At 38.1% G+C, this 15844-nt stretch overlaps 2 protein-coding genes across 4 annotated transcripts in view; one reads left to right on the top strand and one right to left on the bottom strand.

The window, feature by feature from the left end:
• Positions 1-342: 342 nt before the first annotated feature.
• On the top strand, positions 343-11850 carry shrprbck1r (sharpin and rbck1 related). Its single transcript, XM_043245606.1, has 14 exons — positions 343-1326; positions 2295-2469; positions 3025-3108; positions 3323-3464; positions 3826-3916; positions 4069-4393; positions 4510-4622; positions 4768-4941; positions 8013-8173; positions 8262-8373; positions 8782-8961; positions 9083-9181; positions 9518-9661; positions 9865-11850. Exons 1-14 carry the CDS (start codon positions 1057-1059, stop codon positions 9943-9945), a joined length of 2151 nt encoding a protein of 716 aa, XP_043101541.1. The 5' UTR covers positions 343-1056; the 3' UTR covers positions 9946-11850.
• A 191-nt stretch (positions 11851-12041) lies between these two features.
• The window catches only part of sorcs2 (sortilin-related VPS10 domain containing receptor 2), a 132670-nt gene continuing 128867 nt past the window's right edge, over positions 12042-15844 (bottom strand). For all 3 annotated transcript variants that reach the window (XM_043245594.1, XM_043245595.1, XM_043245596.1), the window contains exon 27: positions 12042-15387. In XM_043245594.1, the coding sequence (XP_043101529.1) occupies positions 15323-15387 (65 nt within the window). In that variant the 3' untranslated portion in view covers positions 12042-15322. The remainder of the gene's footprint in view (positions 15388-15844) is intronic.

Here is a 15844-nt window from a genome sequence, read left to right as displayed (position 1 = left end):
TCTATTGGCTAATCATTCTGTCAATTAAATTTACTAGCCATTCTATTGGCCAAATGGTCACATTACTTTCATCACGTATAAAAAGCGATTGGCCTTTTAATGAATTTTTTGCATTGTTTTTTTTTTTTGTGCAGTGGAAAAAATGTTAAATGCTACAAATTTTACAATCAATACAAGACTAGGTTATAAGAATAATTAGAAGCAGTTATATTTTTTTGGAGAAGGTGTTTAGAATGCTAAGTGGTAATTCGATCCACTTCTAGTGGGACGTGACAATTAGGACGTAGCCCCCAGTTCATGTCAAACGCGCCTGAATAAAGAAAGGATCTATTTATTTATTAATTCATTTATTCAACATTTTCTCGGATTATCAAATTAAAAAAAAAATCTACAGCATGATTTCACTTTTTCTACCTAAATTAATGTAATAGCTTTATATACAATCTAGCCTTCGAATATATAAACGTGACAAACCAGTGAGACATGAATGCTTTTGCTACAGTTTAGCAATAGTTTAAGTTATTGTTATTATTACCGAATATAAAACAACAGTAAAACCATGCAACATATTTACTATGATTTTACTATTCATCACGGTTTAACAGTGATAAAAGGTAAAAAAACAAACCTTAAACCTCTGTAAGAACATAGAGTACAGAAAATCACATCCTTACCAGCCTAAAAAGTATTTTTAACTGTAACGACATTTAACATTACAGTTACATGAGATGAAATTTAAGCTTGACACGGAAAATCGGGATATCCCCTAGATGAGAAAGCAGAGTGCATGTGAGTGTGTTTTCGGCAGGAGGCGCAGCGTTTGCTCTCACTGTGTAAAATGTCTGTCTCTGCTTGAGCCGTGTTTCTTCCTGCTCTGACGCTGGACTGCCCTCCACCAGAAACTAAAACAAAGATGACAAGGCCGCTACTTTTGTGTAAGTGTCCGGATCAGAGAGTCGCGGCATATCTCCAGACATCATATTAGCACACAGGCCCGGCTGGTACCGGAGTGTCAACACGACCTATTCCCGCCTGAAGTAGTCAGTCGGCGGTGGCATGTCGCTGAGCTCAGGCGGGTGGACTCACACACCTCCGCCGGCCCAGTCTGCACCGTCTCATGTCGGCCAGGAGGCCTCGCAGTCGGCCTGCAGCACCGTTTTGATGTCGGTGAAGGTGTCAGTGTGCCACTCGGGCATACGACCGCTTTGTCTCCCGGGGGCCGGAGACGAATCCCTCCGTCTTCAGCTGAGCATGGACCCAGGCAAGGCAGGGGAATTCCGCCTTGCGTTACGGGACATCAGCGGAGCCGCGGCTGGACGCAGCGTGGTGAGGAAACGGCGAACTTGCGTTAACTTTCACTCTGGAGCGCCATGAATACTGGCGAAATGTTGATTTTTGTTTTTAGAAAAGCGCAGCATAACTAGTATTTTCCTTTCAGGAGTATCTGCGCGAGGCATAATATAACGCTGCCCTCTGGCGAACACGCATGAATCACATGTTGTTTTGTTGGTCTTTGTTTTTGAAATCCGTCCTCCAGCCCTTAAATGTGATAGTTTGCTCAGAGATCAGTCATTAATACACTTAATACTCTTTTCGCTACATATTTTGTATTATTTGACACAATAATACTTCTGGTCAGCGTAGATACTTTTATTTGCTGTGATAGACTGAAAAAGAAAGAAAGTGAAAGTACCTCGTGTGAATCTGTTGATATGAGGTTATCAGATAGTTAACTGCATATGCATAAAGGTAAAATAATTATAATAAAAAAGGTATAAAGTAGCCTATTTCAGTTACGTTTAATATTCAATTCTAGTAGACATGCACTTTGAGAACTACGGTTGTGATTTGTGGAAGTTATGACTAATTAGATATCCAAGGGTTGTGCACTACTACTGCTTGTGTATCAAATTCATTGCACTTATCTATTATACCCAGGGTCTTGGAGTTACCGAACAGGAAATAATAATGTTTTGTTTTGCATTTGAGTTCTGCTGTCGTTTTGAAAGCTCTTTACACCCATGATCCTGATGTTGTTTTGAAAAGATAATCTTTGTGTACCCGATGATGAATCGAACCAGATAAAACAATAACGGCAATTTAACGAAAATATGCGATGTACCAACAGCCCATTTTAAGTTAGTAGATTATAATAGGTTTTAAATAGGCTAAGTCATTTATCTTCTTGTTAGAAATGGATCATTCCTGGACTATGTTGCTTTAGTAGTGAAATAAAATGAATTATGTTAAAGTAAGTAATTCCATTATTTTGTGTCTCTCTTATTTTCATTCAGTCCATTGCTGAATTTGACCTCAAGACTGTTTGCTATGAAGTCAAGTCCACACAGTGCCATGAACTGAGTTTGGCAACTCCGCCACATGATCGTATCACTTTCAACTTCCGCTGTGAACAGGAAGCACAGGAGTGGGCTACTGTGGTAATGTCATCGCTCCGTGAGGCACATAGAGGTTTGCCCTCCTTCTGCTTTTTTCCAACAATTTATTTAATTTGTCTTTATATATATATATATATATATATATATATATATATATATATATATATATATATATATATATATATATATATATACACACACACACACACACACTGGTCTTAAAAAAGTACATGTACGTGGTAGTGTTTTTTTTTTTTTTTTTTTGTCCTGTGCTCCCAGTGGTTCTTAATTTGACAGTTGTTGTGTTGGCAGAACCCATGTAGCAAGATTGCCTCAAATCTTCTGACACTGACCGTATTTAATCAGAGGTAGTGTACTGCACTTGTCATTAATTGGCTGTTGGCAAACACGTCAAAATGGCAATCAAAGACTACAGATTTTGGCTGAGGAGCAGAGGAATCTTGTAGGATTTCCAAAATTAGCCAAATTGCGGCCAGTATTGTACAATGTGCACCCGACTTAATTGTATAATTTGTCATTTGTTAATTGTGTAATTTGACATGTCCTTTAACTTGTCTGAGCTTTTAAACAATCTGCCTCTTGCTCTTCTTTTTTTTTTTTTTTTTAGTGGCAATTAGTTCCTCCAGTGAAGAAAGACGACTACATCCTCAGCCTCTAGATACACAGAGCGATCCGCCCATGCCGCGTACAGGTAAACAATTGTGTTCTTGTTTTAATTTTCTGCTCACGATCTGCTTGACAGTGTTGCCAAACAATAAACAAAGTGCCAATTGTCTATTATGTTGATGCAAATATCTCTGTCACACCCACGTGTTCTTTCCTTTCCGATTCTTATTTCTATCATGCTTCTTATCCATTCTTGTCCTTATGTTGTACATTTTCACCCTTTTTACTTTTCTCTCTAGAGGAGATATGTGCGGAGCTGGTTAGTGCAATAGAGGCAGGTGATGTTCGTTCGGCATCTGTCTGTGCATCGTCTTTAGCTAAACAGAGAGCTGCGCTGAGCATTCAGCCATCTAAACGAAATTACACAGACACTGAAATTAGGTAAATTTCATGTTTACAGACACTATTTACCAACTCAGTTTAACACGTGTCCTAACCAGACAGAAAGCAGAAAGTGATAAAAGATTTTAGTGTTATTTAAAATAATTATTTACCCAGAAATGACAACTCTGATGTTTTAAGGCCTGTATGATTTATTCTGTGGAACACAAAAGGAGGTATACTGCAGAATAGACAAACTGTCTTCTATTGTGTTCCACAGAAGATAAACAGGCCGTACAGGTTTGAGTGAGTAAATAATGGCTTAATTTTCATGCTTGAATGCATTATTATTTATACCAAGTCAACACACAATTTCACATCTACACACATTTCTCAGCTAATGTGTTTATTTATCATGCAGCCTGGCTTTGGTGGTAGAGGATGCATCCTCTTCCTGTTGTGTCACAGTGAAAGTCTTCCCTCACTCCACAATTGGTGCTCTCAAACAGCAGGTAAGCACAGATTAACACGAACCATATAATTATCACTAGCCACCAACCAAATAAACATTATTTCTTGTCGTTCTTTTGATGCCATGCAATTCACACAGCTACCTTAGTTGCCTTTCAGTCTTGATAATGACTCGTGTGTTTTGCTCTGTAAGGTCTTCACAGACTATGGTTTTCATCCACGTGTGCAGCGCTGGGTCATCGGCCAGTCTTTGTGCTCCGATCACCGCTCTCTGGCTTCTTACGGAGTTCAGCGGGATGGCGACACTGCGTTCCTCTATCTCATTTCTGCCCGTCAGGCTCGTCTCAGTCGAGGACTTTACCAACAAGATCAGGAAAGTGCTTTGCTCATGCCGGCTTTGGTGCCAACGACTAATCAGCCCCAACAAGAAGCAGTTACCAATGGGCCAGCACTGAACACAGCCTCAAGACCATACAGCACCCTGCCTACAAGACTTCACAACAACCACAATACCCTAAGTGTGTATTCCCAGACCACCAGTCAGAGTCTTAATACGCAAAAGTAATGCAATAACATTTAATTGCAAAGTAATGTGCTTCCCATTTGTTACAACCATAACTTCTTGATCTTGTAGGTAACAGTACGGGAAGTACAGAGAGGTTGGGTTTGGGTGATATACGTGACCTCATCAATCTCGAGCTGCCACAGTTAAATGAAGCCCTGATGCCCAACAGAACAAGCACACAGGTACAAAATTATTAATATGTGAATATATCATTATTACTATTGTTATTATTATATATTACATTTTGTAATATATTGAACCTTTAATACACAATGAGATCATGGTGCTTTTTTAACTTTTTTTTGGTTTTGTTTTGTGGGTATGTAGCTGGGATGGGCCTGCCCAACTTGTACATATATTAATAAACCAACACGTCCTGGCTGTGAAATGTGTAGTGCAGACAGACCTGAAGGCTACACTGTTCCCGGCAACTACAGACCAGATGCTCTGGAGCTAAGACGAATTCAACAGGAAAAGGAAGCAGTAAGGCAGTACCAACAGGTGAGGCTTGCGAAATTCAATTGAGAAAGCATAAAAACATTTTGCATAATAATTCTGCCTGCTACCACTGGGATATTCGACTTTTATATTTTGTCATGCTTATGGAAATCATTGGGAACAGATGAGTCTGGCATGTTGCTTTTGCTGTTGGCTTGTACATCTCATGCGCACCAGCCATTTTACATCTACGTTCACACCCAGGTTTAGCAACATATCCTCAGGATGCCATAGTATTTTGGTTTGTATTCATATAAACTGAATCAAAGTGAATGGAAGGCCTGTATATAGAAATATTTAGAAGATTTTGACTATATGAAGTTGTGATAAAACTTAAGAAGTGGCAGTGTTTTCTTTTCGTATTGTGACGCAAGTCTGAGTGGAACAGATTATCAAAAAAATTAACTGAAGCATGGGGGCTGAAAAATGGAGGCAGAAGATTTTGACTGGAAGATCCAGTTATGATGCTTTGATTTAAAAATTGAGGTAGACAAGAAAACGCATACATACAAATCATTCACAATTAGATCTATAACATGCGTTTAGAAAACAGACAGACTTTTTATGCATCTCATTTGTTATCATCTAAAATGTTTTATTTATACATCAATATTATATCAGCCACTGGTGACCTTTCTCTTTAGAAATCATCATCAGTCATTGAAAAACCCATATCAGCTGGCCACTATTAAAGAGCTAATTTTACTCATCTCTAAGGGCTTTTGTGTAGGCTAAAGCCTGAGTTCTGATTGACTCCTCAGTTTGAATCTCTTCTCTTTTGTCTCTATTTTTTTTAAGGAGAAAGGGAGAAGAGAGGAGCTGAGGGGCAACAACTCACTACTGCACAACCTCGACCAGGACTACTGACTCACGCATGCACACACTTTCAGTGCAAAGTCTCAACGAACACGTTCATACTCCAAATGCAGCTACAGTACAGCTGGTTTACTGCACAACTTGTATATGCCTGAGCAGTATACGGCTAATAATTTTGATCCATGCCAACCTCATCTATTTGAGTGGAACTTTTTACAAATGCTACACGTTAAAACCAATTTCAGAAACACCTTTGTAATTAAACTATGCAATAGTCATATGGAGGGTAAGTTTTTATAATAAATCACTTGGTCTAATGAAATGCTTTGTTGCACTTTGTCCTGGTATAAAGTGTTATTCAGGTAAAGACTCATTTAATGTATAGATGACATACTATATATCTTTGTAAGCAGACGTAAGAAATGAGTCTTACTGCGTAACTTTTGCAGGAATGTAGAGCATCCATTTATGTAACCTGTTTGATACAAGTTAAGTCTGATCCTGTCTGACAGTGTCTTGTAAAATAGGTTAAAATTCTCATATTTTCAAGAGCTTAATGATTTTAGTCATGGAATTTTTGAAGTGACAGTTTGAGGTCACAAATCATAGATCTCTTAATCCAACTATCTGAAGCATTTTTTCTCATCGTAGAATGACTTCTTGAGTTCTGTGACGGATCATCCAATGATGCACTTTTTGTTTATTAAACTAAACACCAACTTTTACCGTATCCCACATCACTGCAGACTGCAGCTGTTCACACATAAGCAACATTCATTTTGCATTTGTGTTGAAACTGTTACATGAAATAAAGAGAGACAAAAATAGTTTATATAAATGGTATCTGACATGCCAAACCTGTGGAACACGGTTTCTTACTCTGTTACATTTTGATGAATTGGTGGCTAATTCGTTTGATCTTGAATGATCTTATTTGTATGTGTTTGTGCATATTTCCAACTGATGGTTGAGTTTGGGGGTGGATCTTCATGCTTGCTTTAAATTACATTATACAAACTCATGAAATCTTCACCTTGTTAAAACGTTGTTTTCTGATGAGATTGGTCTAGACAGTGTTGCGGAAACTCTCTTGACTCCGTTTGGCCAACTATATGCATGCATACGGAGAAAACATGTTGTATACAGTTTTTGCACTCAAGCAAAACGTTAACTTGGTGAAAATGTTGCAAACCGAGAGAGTTTTTTGTTCATATTGTTAAAAGCATACTAATATTTTAGTTGGCAAAAATATGCAGAAAGAGCAATTAGTAATTACCACAGTGCCCGTGAGCAATGCGCTTAACCCCAAGTTACTTTATGGAGACTGGCAGTTAGTGCATCTGTTAAATGATGAGTTTGCTTAACCGATGTGAGAGAGGAAGAAACGGAGAGGAATGTTTTGGTTAAGGCTGTAATGTAGCACAATTTGTTCGTTTGTACGACTGGTCTTGATTCTTTCATGTTAACTCAAGTGTAAAATAGCCTGGAATTTAAGAAAGACAAATGTCTATGCAAATTAACTATGTGACAAACTCAAATAAAGTTCTTTTAATAGGTACACACCATTCACACCTGGGTGTCTTTTTTTTTTTTTTTAAGTAATTGAGCATACACTGAAAGTAACAGTTCTGGTGCGTGTAAAGCCCTTTGTTGTACTTTGTCGAGTTTATAACTGTATAATGTGGTTGATCAGTTACATAAACATATAAGGTAAGTGATCAGAAATATTGTGTAACTGTGTATTTCATTTGCTAGTGTTCACATATTTAGTAATGCAAATAAACAATGTGCTCTTATTGGTATAGAGATTAATTACACACACACACACACACACACACATAGAGAAGATATGAAGAATTCTGATGCAAAAGACTGTTAGTACGTCTGATATTTTTCTTTAAAATTGTTTTTACATACACAAAGTGTGGAGAGAACTGATCGCTCTGAATCATCTCATTTTTGACCACGATGGCTTTTAGAGGCTCTCACATCGGAACCCTTCATATATAATTTCTTTTTGCCATTTTAAATTACTTGTCAGACGTCACTATTTCCCAAGGCAAATTTATAATGCACACGACACAAACTTTCTAATCTAAACTAATGAACTCTCAGATATGCCAAAGGAACCTTGTAGGTTTTAGACCCTGTTTCTGTCACCAATCTTCAGGATACTTCTGAATGTATCTGTCAGAAATCGATCTGAGGATGTCCTACAGCTGCTTCAGTTCTGATGTGTAGTCTTTCTATGTCTGCAGGCCAGAGAAGCAGAGCGCAGGGAGAACTATGCACGTCTGGTGCAGATGGACGGACAGGATCTGGTTCCTAACCCAGAGAGAGTGGAGTGCAGGATCTGCTATGTGGAGCTGGAGTCTGGCGAGGGAGTCCTGCTCCGAGAGTGTCTCCACTGCTTCTGCAAGTGAGTGCTGTAGCACACACACAGTGACGTTTATTGCTCTGTATTGTCATGCAGTAGTTAACAGAGCCCTCTGTGTTTCTGCGGGTAGAGAGTGTCTGCGCTCTGTGATTCTGATGTCCGAGGATCCTCAGGTGGCATGTCCATACAGAGACGAGGCCTACGCCTGCGACTGCATCTTGCAGGAAAGAGAAATCAGAGCTGTGAGAACTCATCCATTTATACCACTATTATTTTGACCATACTGTCTGATATTCACTAACCGATGAGAAGTGTCTGTAGCGCTGCGGATGTGACACTGTCCATGGTGCTGGAGCACAATTGACAGGAGACCTGGAGCAATGCTGCTCTGAAAGGCTTTTAATGACAGGGCCATTGGTAAAATGACAAGTGCTGTCAAAAATGTACTGTACATTTCATTATGAAGCCTCGTCCTTATATACCAGTATAATTGTAGTGTCATGTCTGTATAATTTGAATAGTTTTATTTCAGTTTGAGTTTTCTGCTGAAAAACTTTTCTGGCGTAGAATATCATCAGACAACATTATGATTAATTAACTGAGTGATTTATCGAGTGAGTAAAAGTGGCTCTGCTATGTTTCTCACGCAGCTGGTGTCAGTAGATGATTATGAGCGCTGGTTGCAGAGAGGTCTGTCCGTTGCAGAGTCTCGATGTGAGGGCAGCTATCACTGTGCTACAGCAGACTGTCCCGGCTGGTGTGTTTATGAAGACACCGTCAACACTTTCCACTGCCCAGTGTGCAAAAAACACAACTGCCTGCTCTGCAAGGTAAAGTATACTTGAACACACTGAACTGAACCCTTAAACAATGACATTTACACCTAGATTCTCTTGGATTCTCCTCATAGTATAAGGTTAAGGACTTTGGCTTTGTTTTTCCTTTGTTTAGGCCATTCATGAAGGGATGAATTGTAAGCAGTATCAGGATGATCTAGCAGCCCGTGCCATCAATGACTCTGCAGCACGAAGAACCAGAGATCTGCTGAAGGTCAAGCGCAAACAAGAGTCAAGAGTTTATTTAATAACTGTTATAACCATTTCCAAAAATCATGTTTTTTATTTTATTTTAAATAGTATTTATTTTTAGTTAACAGTTTTTTTTTACCAACCCAGGATGCAGTTTAATTGATATCAATTGGAAAGCACAATGAAAAAAGATGATTTTAAAACTGAGATATGCTTTTGCTAATGAATTCATCAAACATAGATCCTTTTTGTATAGTAAAGCTAATATTAAGAAAGACACTTTACTGTCACTTTTCATCAATTTCTTTCTTTCTTTATTATTATTTACCCTACATTTTCTATCCCGTCACTCACACAGACTCTTGTTAATTCTGGAGAAGCAATGCATTGCCCTCAGTGTGGCATCATTGTGCAGAAGAAGGAGGGCTGTGATTGGCTGCGCTGCACTGTCTGCCACACTGAGATCTGCTGGGTCACCAGAGGACCACGCTGGGGGCCCAAAGTAAGAGCTTTTTCATAAGACTGGGGATATATGCTTTAATGACAATCATACATTGGAAAGGTTAATGCTGTGATGTGATGCTGGTCGCATTTCTAATTACAACATTCTTGCAGTTACAATAAGCCATGTTTTTTTTTTTAGCATTGTTAATTTGTAATATTTATTATTTGTGAATAGAGCTTTGCTTTCCTTTCTCACTTCAGGGTCCTGGAGACACAAGTGGAGGCTGCCGCTGCAATGTCAACAAACAGAGATGTCACCCAAAATGCCAGAACTGTCACTAAAGGGAAGAGCAGAGAGAGAGAGAGAGAGAGAGAGAGGAGGTATGAGTGAGAGAGTGGAAAAGAGAGCGTCATCTCATGGCAGTTTATGACATTATATACAATTTTGGCAGACACCAGGGTTTCCAGGTCTTCTCAAAACTGGCCCAGTTGTGCTCCAGGATGTCAAAACCTGCTTCTAGGTCCCAACTTGATTAAAATCATGTTTCAGGGGTGGCAGGGAATTTTGCGGCCTGAAAAAAAAAAAACGGCAGCATTATGACAGTAGGTCAATTCTGCAGACTTGGCAAGACTGACAGACATACACTTGTGAGCTGACATATACTGTCCACCTGTATTAGTTTTCATGTTAGTTTTCTGAGCTTTTAACTGAAATACAGACATACGTAGTTCAGTTGAGCAAAAAATTTTCAATTGCACATTTTATGCAAGTAAATCATAAAGCAATGGAAGGCACCATGGGAAATTCAGCCTATTGGATGACTGCTGTATCAGTCCAGTCAGCATCCTACTGCGTAATTATTTTGAAAGACCCAAAGAAAAGCTTTCCATTTTCTCAACTGTATGTTACATAGCAAATATTACCTATACTATGGAAGTATTTTATTTCTGATTGACTACAGAAAGGTGACATTTGCGTTTGAATGGCTTGTGAATATTCACACAGCTGCTGCAAAATGTAAAACCACTTTAAACTGCATGAGTATTGCCTCGTTGTAGCTATTGTGAGTTTAAATAATCTAAATCACTTTGGTCATTTGATTTTAATACAAAATACAAACATGGGAATGCTTTAAGGCATTTTTTAATCTGATCAAATAATCCCGGAAGGACAAAAATAAAGCCAAAGATAATCTGAAGCTGCCGAAAAAAAAGGGAATTATTACAATGCACTTGCACAAATGCTTTTGTGTTTGTCTTGTCTTACTTTTAAAGTTATACTACACTGTTACTGAAAGTGCCTTTTCTTGCCTGTTTGGTCACGTAACCATTAACACGAGCAGTCATTTTGAAGTGTTACATTGCTATTATTTTGAATACTGTATGTTGTTGTTGTAGATTTGTGATCCAGGATAATTTATGTGTGCCGTGTTTTCCCTTCACATTTCCTAACAACCCAGAGACATTGTAATAAGTGCATATTTTGCACATTAGTTCAGTCAGATTAATACAATCCAATCTATTGCTTTAAGATTCGATTGTTTGTAAGTTGGATGTGATTGATATGTAGCCTAGTTATTTAGTATTGTTTTAATGTTAAATTGCAATGCTATGCTAATTTAAGTAGCAGTTATAGTCAAGAGCAGGGACCCGAGGCTTGTGTGGAAAACCTTCAAGACTGTTAAAAGCCAAAGGGACCCATGTTGATCCCAAAGCTTTGAATCTATGCACTGAGACGAATGTCAGCACCCAAAGCATCTACTTATGCATTGACATTTTCAAAAATGTTTTCATGAGGTTTTTCTTTAGTTGACTATTTTTATTTGCACCCGAAAAAGTAGTGTTTTGTTTTAGTTTTTTTTGGAATTTCCAAGCATTTCTATTGTTGTTGTGACTAAGAATCCAGTGGAATTATGCAATATGTTTGTACAATTTCAATTTAATTCTTTCTTGTGATTTTATGAAACTCACTAATGTTCGTATATGTGCACTATGAAGTTCATGTAGTGTGTTTTTGCATGTACCACAGAAGAAAACGAATGACTGAAAATGAAAAGGTCCCTGCACCTGCAGAAATCTTACACTTTAATTCAGGGTCGCAAGTCTTAAAAAGTGCCTTACGGATTATAGTACTGAGCACCTGTATTGACAATATTTAAGCTTTTCTCATTATTATGTACATGTTTGGACTAATTTAATATGCTTCACATTTTGTTCTTAAAAAAATAAAAATATAACCAATCTGTATTTCATTTGATGCTTGTAGTTTTTTCATCACTGTAGTGATTAAAATGCAAACACATGCTAAATGTCATCAAATCTGCTTTAGTACTGACTCTCACACATAATTGTTTTATTGAGGTTAAAGTTGTGAAGAGAAAGAATCAACTGTTTCATGTACGTTTTGTTCTATAGACAGAAAAAAAACAGGCATCAGCTTCATGAATCATGTTAAAACTTTATTAAACAGCTCAAACTAACAAAACAAACCTTTACAGTTAGTGTGTTTGAATTCAGACACGCTAATTAAGTGCTTTTCACTTGTTGCAGTGGAGTCAAAAACATTTACATTATAAAGAAACAAGAACAAAAAAAAAAAAGTGAAAAAATACAGAATCAGTTCAACTGTGTCTCTCCACCACATTTGAGTCTGAATTTCAAAAAGGATTCAGGTGTGTATATACGAAGTGTCCTTGTTGCAGGAGTGTGCCATCATTAAAGATAAACTCGCACAGAAACATCTCTTAACGGGACACTCAGGCTTTTCCTCGTTGCTTCATGGATGGAAATACAAATGACACACTACTAAATAACTGTGCATATACAAGTAAAAAAAAAAAAAGACAGTTCAGCTTCTGGTGCAATTAGTCCATACGGTTTGCATTGTACAGAAACGAACAATTTTGTATTATTGATATACATAAGCATAAACTGGTGAATGTAGAGATGCCATCTTTTTGGTTTATTCTGAAAGAATCTACTGACTCAAGACCGCAGTCAGTGTTTGAATCAAACCTGAAAGACACAATCTTCTCAAGCTCCACAACAGAATGTGTTAAAGACACAGCGAACCTGCAAGCTATAAAGTCTTCCTGAAGAGTGAACATACATCATGTTTTTATTTATTTTTTTGTACATGGCTCTGGCTGGGGTTTCTAAATTGTCTAAAATTTCTAGGGTTCTGGGTTGTATCGCTACTTTTCAGTCATTACCTTTAGCAAGTATGACAAAAATCCAAACCCCAGACGTTTAAAGGTACCTCATAGTTTGCTCACCCTCAAGCCATCCTAGGTGTATATGACTTTCTTCTTTCTTATGTTTAAAAAAATATCCTGAATTTTCCGAGTTTTTATAATGGCAGTGAATGGGTGTTGAGATGTTGAAGTCCTATATAGTTCATCCATCCATCACAAAAAGGACTCCTGATGGCTCTGGGGGGTTAATAAATGCCTTTTGAAGAGAAGCAAAGCAAAAATGCGTTTAAGAAAAATATCCACATTTAAAACTTGAACTGTCATACACACGTTCACAAGAGAGTGGCGGATGGCATATGCATAGCGTAAGCTCCAGTGAGAATATTCTAGTGTCACAAAAAACAAGTTTTGTTTACAGTAAACGAGTCTTCCCTCTGGCCTATATCGAAACCCTTCAACATTTTCCTTTACAATCCTCAGTTTTGTGGAAGAGCCAGGGCGTTTTTAAATATGACTGTGATTGTATTCGTCTGAAAGGATAAAGTCATAAAAACCTAAGATGGCTTGAGTAAATCAAGGGGTGAACTAAGAAATACCAGACAGGACATGTAAGAGAAAAAGAAGACGTATGGTCACCCTACATCGCTATTTTTCTCATGTAGCATAACATAACACACAGTGTCTTTCTCAATTGAAAATGAAGTGTTCCCTGAACCCACCTGAACAACACTGTACAAGAGCTGTGATTAGTGCAAGTGAGAGACCTTCATCCATTGACATCCAGAAAACACTAGTGAGTCCAACAGCAAGACGTGTGCGTTGAGACAGACACCTCGAATTCAAATAGCTAAACCCTTCAAATGTCCCAAAAAAAATGTATTTGAATGCACACAAAGACAGTGCACCACTTCTCACACAGCTCTTTAGTCGCGTGAGTTTAAATGTTATAGATAGTGTGAAATATTAAGAATATCCTTCGGTAAACAACGCTGAATAAAGACAAAGATGTAGAAGTGATCGAATCATGTCCATGTAGAACTCCTGAATTCAAGAAAACCCAGTGCGAGGCATTTGGGAGAAAACAGTGCACATTTTGGTCTATTGAAAGTGTCATATTTCGGCGGGTCTATATACAGAGGGTTCTATGTACACATTGTTATATATACACAAGCCAAACGAAAGGGAACGTAACCTCGTCCTTCTGCGCCTAATATAGGCTTATACACACACACTACACCTGACAGCTAGCACATGCTACGCTGTGTACCATCCTGTGTTGACTCCCTGTCAAGATCTGATGGCTGATGCTTGTGAGGAAATCTAAAGTCCAATAAATAAACGAGCATGTGAATTTAGCTAGCTTTCACAAAAGATTTCCGCAAGATGAACGATGGGATTCGATTTGTTAGGGGATACAGTTTCATTATGCAGTGAAGATAAATGGTGTATAATCTCACCGATTTAAATTTGGCACTGTAGTTCTTGGAGAAAACAAACAAAAAGGAGGCTCAAGGGGCAATATCTTATGGACACCCACAAAACGATGTCTTGGGCCTTGTAAATTTAAACGACGGCTACGATAATTGGCGCAGGCTTTTCTAGAAAACCAAGAAAGACCCTGCTGTGCTGATTTGGCAGTAATTGGAAAGGTGTGTCATTTTTGCTCCTGCCGTAATTTGCTTGCGATAAAAGCATTTCTTGGATCGACGCAATCAATGCTAATTATCGGTGTTAAAGTTTTACACCATCATTGCCTTTACTAATTAGATGTTAATGATGCGGAAAGGGGAAAAGGAAAAACATCACTGATGTGTTGCAGCATCAGATGAGACAGACAAAAAGGATTTGACTTTACTGCATAGCATAATCAACGGGGCAAAAGAATAAATTCTGCTATTGATTAAAGCAAGAGATGTGTTATTGCATATGAAAATTCAACTCAATGTTTTGTTTACAATACAAACAAAAGAGGGTGACAGGATATCTTAAGTGTTTTCCCTTTGGCTATATCTAACAAACATTGCTTTCCCCTGAATGAAATGTGTATCGTTCACACCTATCTTCACTCACCTATCTGTCTAGTCTGAGTTTTACAGTGTCCACAAGAGAGTCAAAAACGCTATTCAGACAGAAAGACAAAACGAACAAAAGATGGAAAATAAAGCGTTTGTCAATGGGTTTCTCCCTGGGCATTAGTACGTGGGGCTGATTCCATGCTCCTGTGATAAGAGCGGTAATGAGAAGAGAGAGAAGGAGGACAGGCATGAGACAGACTACAGGGTGCAGAGACCAACAAATGCAAGTGTGCGTATGTGATCATCAGTGAAGCCTGGGTACAAAATCCACCTCCTGGAATGAGGAAACAGAGGCTGGAAAAGACAGAGAGAAGATAGAGAGAGGAGGAGAAGGTTTGGTGCAGGTGTGTCTCTGATCTCTCTCCTGTAAGGGTGTCTGAAGGGTCAGATCTGGAGAGAGGAGGAAGGCATAGTCTATTGTGCTCATCGCTGGCACCTTCACATTGGTCATCAGCTGGTCAGGTAACTGTGCAGCTCCCTTGAATTTATGCTCAACACCACTCCTGAGTGGTTGCCTGGCAACAAAAAAGCAGAAGGAGGTTTTGTAAAGGCAGCAGGTGAAAAAAGATGCTTTTCATCACTCAAGGTTGTTGCACAATGTAAATCTTTTTGGATTGTAGACATTTGAACTTGCGAGGTAATTAGTAATTATAGCATTTAAGTCGATTAAAAACCATGTTTAATTAAAAAAATAAATAGCAAGTCATGAATAAAACAATGTTAATAGTGTATTTCTTTTAATGCAATGGATTTGGAAAGATATAAACAAAAAATGGGCAAAAAAAGTGATTTTCTCTGATTTTCAATTGGAAAAGACCATAATTCAAATGGTATATCTTTAAAACCATTCAAGGTATGACTTTGACTAGGATATAATTTTAAAGCTTATGGTCTCGAGAAATCTCAGTTTTGAAATTTGGGTCACTGTGACTTATTTTGTTGGATCAGGTCACGTATTAACAGTTTTATGTG

Source organism: Puntigrus tetrazona, chromosome 7 (assembly GCF_018831695.1).
Source record: "Puntigrus tetrazona isolate hp1 chromosome 7, ASM1883169v1, whole genome shotgun sequence".
NCBI classification, from domain to species: Eukaryota; Metazoa; Chordata; class Actinopteri; order Cypriniformes; family Cyprinidae; genus Puntigrus; species Puntigrus tetrazona.
The sequence above is the reverse complement of the archived record's forward strand: the minus strand, read 5'-3'. Positions and strand labels throughout refer to the sequence as shown.

What these genes read in the sequence shown, in the direction of transcription:
- shrprbck1r (XM_043245606.1), top strand. Translation starts at nt 1,057, where the DNA reads ATGTCGCTGAGCTCAGGCGGGTGGACTCACACACCTCCGCCGGCCCAG. An exon ending in CAGTAAGGCAGTACCAACAG is followed by an intron (nt 4,942 to 8,012) that starts GTGAGGCTTGCG and finishes CTATGTCTGCAG; the next exon opens with GCCAGAGAAGCAGAGCGCAG. An exon ending in AGGAAAGAGAAATCAGAGCT is followed by an intron (nt 8,374 to 8,781) that starts GTGAGAACTCAT and finishes TTTCTCACGCAG; the next exon opens with CTGGTGTCAGTAGATGATTA.